Source organism: Liolophura sinensis, chromosome 12 (assembly GCF_032854445.1).
Source record: "Liolophura sinensis isolate JHLJ2023 chromosome 12, CUHK_Ljap_v2, whole genome shotgun sequence".
In the NCBI taxonomy this organism is placed as follows: domain Eukaryota; kingdom Metazoa; phylum Mollusca; class Polyplacophora; order Chitonida; family Chitonidae; genus Liolophura; species Liolophura sinensis.
The window spans coordinates 10,163,334-10,178,517 of NC_088306.1; the positions used below are offsets into that span (position 1 = coordinate 10,163,334).

Consider the following 15,184-nt stretch of genomic DNA (forward strand, 5'->3'; position numbering starts at 1 on the left):
ATCAAACATCTCCAAAAATCTTCGTACATCCTTTTGAGTAGGTCCAGATATATGGCTATTACAGAAATTAAACTAATTAATATGCAAAGTAGTCTATACTATTTGAAAAGCCAAAAGGCTGAGATATATCGGGCTGACTTGCTGCTTAACTGTCATCCAGATCAAGCTGACTATGCAGTTTAATGAATGCAAAAATACACCTGAAAATTAAGGCCCAATGATCATCTTCAAACATGGCAATGAAGAGTAAAAGGTAATCTAGATTTAATAACCTGGCAGATGCTTTGTATATATATCGGGGACTAATACAACAGTTATATTAGTCCAGCATGTATAGACTGGTAAAAAAAACAAAAACAAAAGAGTGGTATTCCTCAGGTAGTAATTAATCCAAACGTGGACTTCGTAACTTTTTGATCAATAATTGATGAACATATCATAAGTAATTAATGAGGCAAACACAAGACGTTTCAAAATTCTTACTCATCTTTATTAATTTATATGATTTTTGCAGTACATGTATAAAAATACTAAATATAATATAAACTTCTGATGATAACTTATATTTCTGTGAATGGAAATAGGAAGTGAAGAAATGTATAGGCCTGCGTACACTATAATTGCACTAAACTAAACGCATGAAAAATTAGTTTCTTACACCACTGGACAAAAAAACGTCTTTTAAAATTTATCTGCATTCCTTTCACTTAAAACTGCTTCAACGGAATTTGAGGAATCAGTAGGGGTGCTAAAAGTGGTATGGAGCTCAGAGATCCCAAGAAATGCTTTATCCACCAAGAAAAAATGTACACGTAAAAGTAGGCCTACATGTACAATGACACGCATGTAGTGCTTTTCATTGCAGGTACACATTGTTAGAGAAGTTGAGCATACAACAGATTTTAAATAGGGCAATAAACTAACAAATCAGTACAAAAACAGCCATGGAATATGTCATTACAACAATTATGATACAGTTATAGGGGCATAATGATAAATGCAGATACATTATCAAAAATCTGGAAAGTATTTATCACAAAGATGACACCATCATTATAAACAATCCCGTTTTTCCTGCAATGAGATTGTCACTGCAGACTGGAATTTACTGTGTTAATTGCACATATTCCACTAAATAGGCTAATTTTACTAGCCTGTTACACAAACCATATTTCACCAAAAAATATCTGACATTGTATAATTAACAGCTCTTGTTTAAACTTTTAGACTAATATTTAAAAAGATAACAGCATGTACCTGTACACTTTATATAATGCTGTAACGGAGCTTACCAGCTGGGGATTTTAACAAGCAATCTCTGGGTTTTGGAGTCCATGCTTCTACCACTAGACTAAAGGGAAATTCCCAAACAACCCAGAGGTGGACAGCACCCTGTTACAATACATTCCTCAGGGTAAATATGAATTACGAACTTATGATGAAGGCAACTTCAAAAAAGTAGCCAAAATTGCAGTCATGGTCTAGGAGATGTACAAATATAATATTTGGCCTCAGCATAAAGTAACTATAAATGTACATGTATATCTTGTTTATATAAAAGGTATATAAAATTAATATTATTAATGTTAATATAAAATTAATACTCCTTTATATGCTGTGGTTGTATTGGGGCTGGTCGAGAGACACTGCGGGAACATTTCACGATCATTTCACATGTACGCCTTCGGCAAACCACTGACAGACTTGTCGCCTGTTACTGGTGTGCCTGCACATACATATTTCAGTAAAACAAATATAGAAGGCATTTAACACCTTGCCATATAAAATCACAAGTAATCATTAATGATCAGTCAATAAGCCCTGAGATTTTTATCAAGAGTTATTGCATTCTGAAACTCTCCTACATTTTCCAAAATATACACGTAACATGTAAACACAATTTGCTTTTATACCAATCAATTTATTCAAAAATGCCATAAAATTAAATATATATACAGGTAGATGCATTGTTAATAATTCATAATATGTGCAACAAAAATAATTCTATGGTGATCAACACAAGACAGTAGCAGACTGTAGAAAGCTGTCTGCAGCTGTCCCCATAGCCCTCTACTTTGGATAGCTGTAGAAAGCTCTCTGCAGCTGTCCCTGTAGTCCTCTACTTTGGATAGCTGTAGAAAGCTCTCTGCAGCTGTCCCCGTAGCCCTCTACTTTGGATAGCTGTAGAAAGCTGTATGCAGCTGTCCCCGTAGCCCTCTACTTTGGATAGCTGTAGAAAGCTCTCTGCAGCTGTCCCTGTAGTCCTCTACTTTGGATAGGTGTAGAAAGCTGTCTGCAGCTGTCCCCGTAGCCCTCTACTTTGGATAGCTGTAGAAAGCTCTCTGCAGCTGTCCCAGTAGCCCTCTACTTTGGATAGCTGTAGAAAGCTGTCTGCAGCTGTCCCAGTAGCCCTCTACTTTGGATAGCTGTAGAAAGCTCTCTGCAGCTGTCCCATAGCCCTCTACTTTGGATAGCTGTAGAAAGCTGTCCCAGTAGCCCTCTACTTTGGATAGCTGTAGAAAGCTGTCTGCAGTTGTACCCGTAGACCTCTACTTTGGATACTCTGACCGTTTAAATCAGCAGTAAATTTCAAATATTAAATACCTAAACTTTAGTTCCCTACTTTTCAGCTCTGGTTATTCTCTCTTAATTTCCAGATGTTTAAAGGATGTTTCACACATGTTTCTGTCACATTTTCACACTGTCATGGCCACGTATCACCTGAATTACACATTTTGACTTATTGACCTCAGCAAAACCGCAATAACAGTTTCACCAATAAATCCATGTGGTACTCTTACCTTTGATCGAATTTTCTACCATGTTAATATATTTCCTTTAATGCCCTAGCCCCAGGGTCATGGAGCTTCTCAGCCAGTCTGTACTTGCAGAATTATTTCTGAACTTAGATTTGAATTTAAATGCTAATTTTTAAAATTTGTTATCCAAGTCTATGATATCTTTAATAGATGAAATGAAAATTTCTATGATAATTCAACGTTATAGTGGAGTAAAAAGTTTTGAGGTTAAGTCTAAGACAGCTTCATGATTCTGGGGCCTGAAAAAACTTTGTGTACATGCACCAAAGACAAGCACTGTTTTCAACGAGTTTGTGGTTAAGTACACCTTTTATGTTACACTTACTAGCAAAATATTTTACACACTACTTTTAACATCATATATAAAGCCATGAGCAGGAAGACCACAAGCAGCATGCTGATGTAGTGCATCATGGGAGTGACTGGTACATTTCTGACCACCTCGGCGGCTCGACTCCATTTGAACGGACCCTGTAACCTCCACTGTGCTGCCCCACAGGATCCAAACAGCAAGCTGGAAAATAACAAAAAATTCATAAAAATAATTCATTTTTTATCATTTACACGATTTGCACATTTTGAAGATTCAAATTCCCATGCCTGTTTTTCCTGCACAAAATTCCCATTTTATTACGGCAGTTGGAATATGCATTACACAGTTATGCTAGCTTAGAGCCATGTATTAAAAATTGCCAGTTTTGGCACAATTTTCACATATCCATATATAAAGCAGGGCATCCTGAATGTCAGCATACTGAGTTGATCAGGTTGATTGTTTAGATCAGCCCAAAGAATGTGTGCCCCATTGGTGCTCAACTTCCAGGCTTTTCGAGACCAACTATCAAAATCTCTGATTTTCCAGGCTTTTCCAGGCCCAACTACAAAAATCTCTGCTTCTCTAAACTATGAAAACCTAATTTTCCAGGCTTTTCCAGGCTCAACTACAAAGATCTCTGATTTTCCAGGCTTTTCCAGGCCCAGCTACAAAAATCTCTGCTTTTCCAAACTATGAAAACCTAATTTTCCAGGCTTTTTCAGGCTCAACTACAAAAATCTCTGATTTCCCAAATTATGAAAACCTTATTTTCCACGCTTTTCCAGGAGCAATTACAAAACTTCTGATTTTCCAAACTATGAAAACCTGAATTTCCAGGATTTTGAAGGCCCAACTACAAAAACCTCGATTTCAAAAGTTTTCCAGGCAAAACCACTGATTTTTTCAGGCTTTTCAAAGCACAACTACAGAAACGTCTGATTTCAAAGGCTTTCCCAGGCCCAACTACAAAATCTTCTGATTACAAGCTTTCCCAGGCCAGGAGAAGTTACTGTAAATAACCCAGCTTTTCCATGTTTGCATGCATGATCTCGCAGCGTACCCTGAATTCGGTAGATTACAATAGACATTTTCAGGCAGAATTCATGGAGAACCGTCCTACTCGCAACATGGCTAGTGTACTGGTACTTAAACTTTCACACCTGTTCCTCTTTGTGATGTGGCTAAGTTATTCCAACTTTTAATGTCATCAGATGAATTTAATTAAATGGCATTTTGACAAATGCAAGAACTAAATCTGATTTAGGGTTTAAGTCTTTTCTCTCTCAGCTTTTCAAGACCACAATCTTACATTCTTATTTTATATCTGATCTTATTACTTTACAGCACTTTGTACATGCACACGAAAGCTTTATCCTTCTTATTCCTTTTTTCCCATTCCACTACATTTCATTTATTTATTTATTTCATTGGTGTTTTATACTGTACTCAAGAATATTTGACTTATATGACGGCGGCCAGCTTTATTGTGGAAGGAAACCGGGCAGAGCCCAAGGGAAACCCATGACCATCCGCAGGTTGCTAACAGACCTTCCCACTTACCGCTGCACTACATTTCACATTTCACAAAGAATCTTTCCCTTAACATGGTGGGTGTATAGAAGACAATGGCCAATCATGTTGCAGAGAACCCAATGGCCAATCATGTTGCAGAGAACCCAATGGCCAATCATGTTGCAGAGAATCCAATGGCCAATCGTGTTGCAGAGAATGACACCTCACATATACTCCAGTGTTTGTATAAATCACTAAATCTACACAAATCTTTTTTGTGGTGGACATAAAAGAGACACAGAAGAAAAAAAAAATAAAGAAATTTTAAGGAATTCCAGGGTCATTTTTAAAGAAAAACATTAGCATTAAAAGCAATTTCCATGTCTTTAAGACAACAAAATGTGGCATATTCTTTGTGTTGTATGAACAGGACAAGCTTGGCAATATTTCGTGACTTTATCGATTTGGAAATATTTCAAGGATAACTACATTGTAGCTTACTTCAAAGCCAAGGCAGGGTGTTTCCACACTTCTGGCTTGGCCCCTATCATCTGAGCAATGTCGTCATTGTACACAATGGGATCTTTCTGGATGGTGTGGCGGGCAGAATGGTAATACCTCTCTGCTGACCACTCCTGTAACACAAGAAACATTACAACTTTTCTGTAGAGTGAGTGAGTGATTGAGAGCTTGGGGTTTAACGTTGTACTTAACAATTTTTCAGTCATATGATGACAAAGGAATTCTTAGAGTGCATGTGATGTGCCTCCTTCTTGCTGGGTGGATTTCCACTGCTCTTTTATCTAGTGCTACTTCACTGACACTACTTACCGAAGGTAAGTGAGCCGCCCCGCCCAAGCCATTATACTGATACGGGTCAACCAGTCGTTGCACTATCCCCTTAATTCTGGACGCCAAGTGAGGATGTCACAACTTCCTCTTTTTTAAGGTTTAAGATGTGACCCGACACAGGATTGACCCTAGGTCTACAGTTCCTGACGCGGACACTCTACCAACTATGCTATCAGGGCCGGTCTTTCGTGTAGAATGTTCAAATGAAAACTCATGATCATGATCATTTGTAGTGATCACATTCTGATCAGGTATGGGTGGGGGACCCACCAGAGAATCCTGTTTCAGATTTCATTAATTTCATCCGTCTCAGCGGTATGAAAGATATTTATTATAGTAACTCTGTGGAGATGAACTGTGGCTTGGCAAAGCAGTCTTGAACATAAATGTTACAAAACCAATTTAGCAGTTGAATGGTCAGTGAATTCTTGTCTAATTGTGTTCATTTTCGACAGATAAACAAGATCAATAAAGTATGTCAAAACATATCAATTGGATCTCAAGATTTTGACCTATTGGATGAACGGATGTAGATGATGGCGACAATACACTTTTTCTAAAGTCTTTTCCAGTCAAAGAGTAGAGCAGCTAATTCCCCCAATGTGGTTTGAACAGATGAACCTTGTTGTTGTATATATGTGTATAAATACAATGTATACATACAGTGTATAAATACATTGTATACATACAATGTATACATGTACCTATATTGTATACATACATTGTATGTAAAACCACCATTTTTTACCTCTTCCTTTTTCATATCCTCAGTCATGGTTATCTGATTGGGCAGTCTGACTTTACCCCGGCACAGCTCAGCAAACCACATTGCCTGCATCTCCGACATCGTCAGCACTCCACCTGACGCTGGCTGAACAAAGCCGATAAACGCCAGTGATGACCCAATAGCTGGGCTAAACATGTTTTTTGTACAACTGCCAAATACAAAAAAAAGAAAAAAATACAGTTTTGAAGTTTAAAGTGCTACTAAAGTGAAAAAATGCCAGGTAACAATTATGACACTACATAATACATGGTATTAGCTCATTTTGCCATGTGTTACTTATGTACTACGAACCTTAATCTGGTTGGTTTCTGTATCAATCACTGTCTTGTGGAGCTCTTCGTTCAGGTAGGGGAGACAAATCTTGTATCCTGTACAGTAGATGATGTGGTCAAATTCTGCTGTCTGCCCATCCACAAACTGAACAGACTGACCATCTATTTTCTAGGATAAAGTAGAAAAATCATGTGAATGCAACAAAAAATGAGAATTGTAATGAAATATATATATATTTACAACTATATAATAAACACGTATATATTTGAAACTCTGTCTGTGACAAAGATGCATCTTTTGCCGGATTTTGAGTGTGATATTGATCTTGGAAAGATGTTTCGGACGGTTGTTTCAAGATACAATAATATCCAACAAGAAAAATGTAAAATTCAGCACAAAAAATTTCTCTTTTTCTTTAATGTTTGTATGCTTCCAAAAATCCTCTTTTCTGGGCAAATACATATCAGGGCAAACAGAAGTTCTATTTGGTGTGTTTCGCTACACTAAAAATCCCATCACACGTGATCTATTTCTTTATCGGATTGTTGTTTAACGCCACACTCACTTCTACAATGGCTGCCAGTTTAATGGGTGGAGTGAACTACATGTACAGTGCCCAAAGAGCCCAGGTCCCTGCACCCCCTACCCCTCTACCCCCCACCCGGGAAAGTGATAAAACTGGTTGTAACATAAAGGAGAAAGCACAGCCCCTCCCCAAATACATGACACATCAAGCTTCCAGACTGAGTACACAACAGGATTTAGGTGTGAGCACGCTGGGTAATTTCAGTGTTGTATTGTTTAGTTTGTACATGCCATGTAACCTTGTACAGGGCTGTCAACCCAATTAGGACCAAAAAAGTGACAAACAAAAAAAAAGAGAACACAACCTGGGTTCACAGCCAATTCCTGAAGGTGGGTATGGAAGGGTGGTAAAGCCCCCACAAGAAAATGGTTTACACATCTTTAACTGTGTATCGGAAACTTTTACTTTCAAGTATACACTTATTTCATTGATATATGTACAGAGCAAATTCCTGATGGGTGGGGGGGGGGGGTATGGGGAGGCTGGTAAAGACCCCAGGAGAAAATGGTTTGCATATCTTTAACTGTATATCAGAAGCTTTTACTATCAAGAATACACTTATTTCATTGTTATACATGTACTAGATGAGAACATCATACAACATAATGAAACGTTGTACAAGGAAAATGTGAGATTTAATACACTGACTGCGAGAATATGATCTTCAATTCAAAATGTGACACTCTCGTCAAAAATGTCAGAGTTGACAGGTATGCATGTATCTGTCAAGTAACCTGGGCATTCACAGCTGCAGTACTCACCACGATATTGGGCACAACCCTTATCTGGTGTCTCTGTATGTGGTGTATCAGGGTGGGGCTGACAGTGGGCTGGGTCTGCAGCAATCTCATTTTGGGGTTTAACTTCCATCTGGCCAACAGAAACACCACATGGCCATACATAAGTCTGGATTCACCAAAACATAATAATGTTACCACCCATTGAAAGATTTATTTCCTTGATTGGTGTTTTACGCCGTACTCAAGAATATTTGATTTATACGACGGCGGCCAGCATTATGGTGGGAGGAAACTGGGTAGAGCCCGGATGAAACCCACAACCATCCGCAGGTTGCTGGCAGACCTTCCCACGTATGCCCATTGAAAGAGAAAGAAACCTCAAATTTCCAAACTGGCTTGCACAGGTAAACATTTCTGGCTGAATAAATGCAAGAATGTCTTTATTATCCCACTCATAAAAACCATCCTCTAGAGCTTCTTCCTTTATTATTTGCCCATTTCAAGCAATGATTAACTATTCTCTATTCTTTTATTTACATGTACTTTTAAAATATATTAAAATACAAAATAAACATTTAACACATCATTTGCAAAATATTAAATCACTTACTTTTTCGGGTCTCCGTTAAGTAATCTTATGATACTTTCAAAAATAAATGAACCCAGTTTCCAGGGCAATGCCAGAAAAAATCGGCAAGCGTAGTGATCTGTGGGACATCCAAACACGTAGTTAGGGACAACCCAAGCCCCTGACCTGGTGCTGATATACACAGATTTACACCTGAAAGTCAACCAGCAAGTTTCATTAATTCCTTGATCCTATACACCAGGGTCTGGGTGTTCAAAACTGATTTAAGACTTAAAACCAGATTTAACTTTCAGTCAAATCTTCAATTTTATACTTGTAAAAAAAAAAAAAAACTTGTACTTGCTGTTATACTTTAACTTCGTCCATTGGCTGTTGAGTTTGGCTTGAATTTTAAATATAAAATATGACTTAATACCAGTATTAGCTAATACACTTGCCAACGACTGGGCCCTGAAGTTGTGGCACTGAGTTGAATGGGTGGAGAAGAAAAAATGATGACTTGCACCAACTTTGACAAAACTTTCCCATAGGAGACCCACATGCCATTTGGTTGGAAGACAAGACGTCTTCAACGAACTACACACTGTGCAGCAGCATTGTTGGCTGCTTTGTGTTACCAAGACCTCACAAACAATGATGCTACAGTTATCTAGAAATTCTCTGTCCAAACCTGGGATTGAACCAGCATCCAATATGCTTTGTAGTTGTGCATCTTGTCACTACCCGAAACATGTCCCACTCTTCAGGCAATAAAATAAATATAAAATTCTGTAATTTTTAAGGAATATGGGTATAGATTGCTGCCTATTACTCAGTCTTGTGTTGCCTTTTACTTGGTCTAGTGTTGCCTTTTACTTGGTCTAGTGTTGCCTTTTACTTGGTTTTGTGTTGCCATAAACTTGGTCTTGTGTTGCCGTACACTTGGTCTTGTGTTGCTGTAAACTTGGTCTAGTGTTGCCTTTTACTTGGGCTAGTGTTGCCATATATTTGGTCTTGTATTGCTGTATACTTGGTCTAGTGTTGCCTTTTACTTGGTCTAGTGTTGCCTTTCACTTGGTCTAGTGTTGCCTTTTACTTGGTCTAGTGTTGCAATATACTTGGTCTTGTGTTGCTGTATACTTGGTCTTGTGTTGCGGTAAACTTGGTCTAGTGTTGCCTTTTACTTGCGCTAGTGTTGCCATATACTTGGTCTTGTGTTGCCGTATACTTGGTCTACTGTTGCCTTTTACTTGGTCTACTGTTGCCATATTCTTGGTCTACTGTTGCCATATACTTTGTCTGATGTTGCCATAAAATCGGTCTTGTGTTGCCGTAAACTTGGTCTAGTGTTGCCGTAAACTAAGTCTAGTGTTGGCGTTTACACGATCTAGTGCGGCCTTTTACTTTTAAGGAATAAAGGTATAGATATGGAACTCTCAGAAGTAAGCCAATCCAGACAATATACATGTTTCATCAATCCGCAAAATTCACAGTTTTTCCCAGTCCGCTACTATTATTAGTACTTCTTTTTCATGAACATCATCAGTATTAGATAGAGGATATACAATGAGTGACTGATAATATCAAATTTATTAAATGAGTGTGAATAATTTTCATTCGAATATTACATCGCGAGTTTAATAAATTTGAGTGGAAGACATCAGAAATGAAACACCACCCAGCCTCGTCATACTCACACCACGCCAACCAGTCCTGTTTCCTAGCTCTAACCCCTCAGTGCTGAGCGCTAAGCAAGGCAGCAACAAGTATCATTTTTAAAGTCTTTGGTATGACCGAACTCGCGTTTGATCTCACGTCTACCGACTTCGAGGCAGGCGCTCTAGGCCCCTGAAGCAGTCTCGTCAGGTTTGTAAGTGGAACGAAATGCTACGAGTCACCAGGCACCTGGCAAATATTGCAACATACGTCAGATAGCAGCCACACTCAAATCAAGTGTCTCCAAGTGTGACGACAATCATAGTATCAGTGCCGAAAAACATGATCACACGACTGAGTCACCCCACTTACCTGCCCTCAGACACAGCATTGCATGCGGCATCCACTGCGCTGTTCCCAATCCCAACCACCAGGACACGTTTACCAACCATCCCGTTAGTAATGGCATCCTTGAATTTGACACTATGGATTATCTCCCCTGATGGCAAAGCAGAAACAATCATCATGACATTACATGTCACTGTATGCCTTCCGTTTTCCTCATTTTAGAAGACTTAATTACAATAATTCCAGATTTTAGAAGGCGTCAGGTGACTTGCCTTTGAATGTGTTTTCTCCAGGGAACTTAGGGTACCTAGGTATGGCATGATGTCCTGTTGCTATAGCGACAAATTTAGCCTGGTAGATTTCCTCCTCTCCCTTTGGAGTTACACGTTCCCCTGTTTCGTCCACTTTCACAGCTGTAATCTGCCAGCCCGAATCTGACGACATAAAAAAATGACAGCGCCACCTTCATGTTATACATGCAAGCCTTCAGCACAATATGCAGATACTTTCCTTACCTTTCGCCTTTCAACTGTGTCTGCATACCTGTAGTATATACACATTAGTAATGGTCATGAATTGAGTAATTTTACTTTTTTGAGATATCACTCTTAACATTTACCTTAACAATGATTCGAATGCGCAAGGAAGATATGAATTTTGTAATTTACAGTAATAATACAGTACACAAACAGGGCATGATTGATGGAATTTATTTATTTATTTGATTGGTGTTTTACGCCGTACTCAAGAATATTTCACTTATACGACGGCAGCCAGCATTGTGGTGGGTGGAAACCGGGCAGAGCCCGTGGGAAACCCACGATCATCCGCAGGTTGCTGGCAGACCTTCCCACGTACGGCCGGAGAGGAAGCCAGCATGAGCTGGACTTGAACTCACAGCAACCGTGATTGATGGAACATCCTTCTTGTGATATTGTTATTTTTACCAAACTAAATTACTCCTAGTATTTTAACAGTTGCCTTAAATCTCCTTAAAGCTTTACTGGAACCCCACAATGATGATGGGGCAATAACATTAGCTAACGCTGGGCATTTTACACACGTACAACTTGCACGGGTTAGCTAACCAGTGAGGACCGTTTCTTTGTCTGATGATTTTCGTCGATGTCCATATACATGAACAAGGCTTTCTGAGGTTGTCTTAAAGGAGAAGAAAATTTAAATATCAATCAAATACCATTGAAAAGAGTATGCTTTTCTTCACAGGTGCATGCCATAAAAAAATTCTAATATGTACCTCAAGTTGATAAATTATAAATAATGTCTGCGCCTACATCCGCTGTGGGCGACTCCATTTTGCCTAAGAACTAGTAATGAAGTCTTCTGTGTTAGGAGGAGATTTACCGTCGGAAACCGCCGAAGAGCAGTTCGTACATTTCCAGTAGAACTCTTCTTCCCAGAAGGCAGCGAACAGTACAGTTCATTTTCCGCTCGACGATCGGGAAACCGAAACGTTGGATGTAGGTTCCGAGTTTACATTAACAAGCTGGCAGTTTTAACGACTCTCATTGGCTGAGAGGCAACACACCCCCAGCATAAATTACAGGGTGTTAAAGATAGAGGATGCGATCGACTTAGTGATATATGCCAGCTTTGCTGTTTTTAGGCTTTATATGTATGGCGAGAAAAATCGCAAAATTATGCAGCAGGCACCACAAGATAGAAAAAATGTGCTCTTTTCAGCCTACAGTGTGATGTTTTTAAATTTTCTGCTCCTTTAATTTATCATTAGGCTACATTACCTTTCTTTTCTAGGTCGATAACTTTGGTTTGGAACTGAATGAGTTCACTGATCTTGAAATGGCTGGTGTAATCCCGGATGTACTGAGCCATGTCACTATGGTGAGGGTAGTCAGGTGCGTGCTCCGGAAAGGGGAAATCCGAGAAACAGTAGTTGTGCTTGGAAACATTTCTGCGTTAATGAACCAAAAGGAAACACAACAGTTTAATAGAAATAAGGGCCCCAGATATTGTTTCTTGATGTTTTAGATTAGCACATGAGGAGTGAAAGCAGAGATTGTATCTGCCAATGTCACATAATTCTTAAATTATCTCCCTTTCCCTGACCTAGATCTTCAAGTTTCAAAAAGAAATAAATCAGTAAATCAAGAATTTGTTGGTGATCAACACGAGAACATGAGGGCCAGACTAAGGTTTCAAACAACGAAATCCATGTAGTAGAGGTAAGACAAAATGATAGTAAAATTGGTTCACGTATTTTTAGACACAGTTCTTTTTGCAAATGCATACTTCATTTTTTGTATGGGGGGGGGGGGGGGGGGAGGGGGGAACCCACATGTATGCACCCAGATAAAAGAAATGACAACAAATAATATGTTTCTGAGGAAGAGGGGTGGATAAATTTTTCTGACATGCTTGGCAACTCTTTAAATCAACTTGTAATCAGGCAATCTTACGAGGCTATGAGATGGGGCATGTTAGAGTAAGCAGAAACAAAATGTCACATCACACATAACACACTCTCACATAACCCGTGATAACTCGTGCCTCATTGTTTAAAACTGTACAACATGGTGGCGCTTCTGATTGCCTCAATGTGCACGATTTTGTTTACTTTGATACTTTTCATTTCTGTGCAATATCTTGTCTTTTCTTTCCATCATGTGACAAACTTTCAACCATACATTTCACAGTAGTTAGCTAAGATTTCCAGTGTCTAAGTCTTCATTGGCTTGTCCTGATAGGAGAAAGTGTAGCGCATGTATTTTCTTTCTGTTTTTGTTTTTTTTTTTCGCAAGCTGATTCAACTCAATAATTTTGTCGGCCAGTTTTTGTGGAAACTGGAGAAAACCAACAACATTTAGCGAGTTACCGGTGAACCCACGAATCTGCAACACGAGAGCATTGTTGCCCCAAGAACAATGGACGCCGGGAAATCTAAAAAATTCCTCACCACGCATGGGATTGAACCCACGTCTTAAGTGAACTAGCAAATGGAAGCCTAGCACTTTATTCACTCAATGATGGCCAGTTCCCTCAAAGTTTACTCAATCATGTCCGTATCTGTATACAATCCCTAAGACAAAAAAAAAAAATGCAGAATCTGTGATTGAGAGATGGCAAATAGAGGTACTGACATGTGCGTGAACCGCATCACTCCGTAGTCGTTCTCACGGAATGTCCACAACCCGCCCACTTCACCTGTCCTCTCCAGAACTGTGACCTTGAATCCGGCCTCTCTCAGACACTTGGCCGTGGCCAGGCCAGAAATCCCTGCGCCAATCACCACCACATCCACCTTGGTGATTGGCCGGTTCTGGTTGTTGCTCACATCACCTGTTGCCATGGTTTCTGAAAACAATTTGTTACAATTACATGTAAATACTGTGTACTGCTTTACAGAGTATCACAAAAATTTTGGTACACTACCAATTTTGGTTCATCCTGCTGCTAAGCTTTACGTTTAAAGAACCTTTTCAAAAAAGTACCTTTTTTGGAACTCTGTCAATGACCTCACCACAAGGTTCCATTCAATACAATATCCCCGAAAGACTCTGTTCAGTGCACAAGCACAATGAAGTTCTGTGCAGCACAGTCTTAAACCACTTTACACTGTGTTCACTGATGTCACAACTGACACTGTTGTCACAACTGACACTGTAGTCACACCTGATACTGAAGTCACAACTTACACTGTAGTCACACCTGACACTGTAGTCCCCCACCTGACACACAGGTACAAGATGCAGTTCTGCTAGAAGACAGTACAGTACAGTCACTTATCAGCTTTGTTAAAGGACCTAGTTTTCCACCTTTGAACTTTTACACTCAGACGTGCCGACAAACACAAAGGCCTTTAATAACCTATATCTGTGAGAGGTCCAATCGACTGAGGAATCTCTAACATCTGATTAGAACGAGCTTAGTGATTCATTCCTTTTATAAGCTGTATCACGGTCTGATAGTAATGGTAGTAAAAGACAACCCAACCAAAATAATATTAAACTTTATTTACTTTTTTTTTTTTTTTTTTTTTGGATGTGTTTTTCTTATTTTTGGAATTTTCGTTTGATAATCCAAAACTTCTCTGATGATTACTGTACTAACACATTCCAGGGTTGCAAATGTCCGCTTCCAGCTATGAACCGGGTGACATCTAGCTGCCGGGAGGAGGGTATATGCATTACACAGAAATTATCAGAGTAGTGGCAGTTAAATTACACATATGGCAGCTGTATAGACTAGGCTGATGCCTTTGTTAGTCAATGAGCCACTTCTCCTGAGGTTACTGTCACGTGGTAAACTAACACCAGTGTAACGAAGAACCAGCCTTTCCCAATGAATATATGAGAAAGCGCTCATGCAATGACTAACAAAAGAACCTACTCTTTAAAACTGCCCAAATGTTCACTGAGAAAAGCTGACTCATCAATGAATTGACGTCACTCTACCACGTGACAGCAACCTAAACTTAAAAATTCCCTATCACTCTATCGAGTCACGTGTTGACGTTTCACGGAATGATTGATGGATCCGTTTGATAGATTGGTCTGATTGAAAAACGATATAACATCACACACCTGGCTTGCAGCAAAATGAACCACAGCCTCTAAGCCTGTGAATTCAGAGAAAGATATCGATGACATACATGAACATCGACTAGCCGATTTGTATTGTCAGGCAACTTGGAATTTGACCGCTTTACCCTGTCACGCACGTGACGTTTTGCTTCGATGATCGCAGTG

General features: G+C 39.3%; 1 protein-coding gene across 1 annotated transcript; it reads right to left on the reverse strand.

The window, feature by feature from the left end:
* Nucleotides 1–2,269: 2,269 nt before the first annotated feature.
* On the reverse strand, nt 2,270–15,184 carry LOC135479049 (flavin-containing monooxygenase 5-like). Its single transcript, XM_064758764.1, is given in 12 exon segments — nt 2,270–3,333; nt 5,149–5,282; nt 6,248–6,427; nt 6,429–6,434; nt 6,578–6,727; nt 7,907–8,015; nt 8,496–8,666; nt 10,482–10,608; nt 10,730–10,891; nt 12,221–12,390; nt 13,577–13,790; nt 15,020–15,184. Coding segments are annotated over 11 exon segments (1,608 nt in total). The 5' UTR covers nt 13,786–13,790; nt 15,020–15,184; the 3' UTR covers nt 2,270–3,143.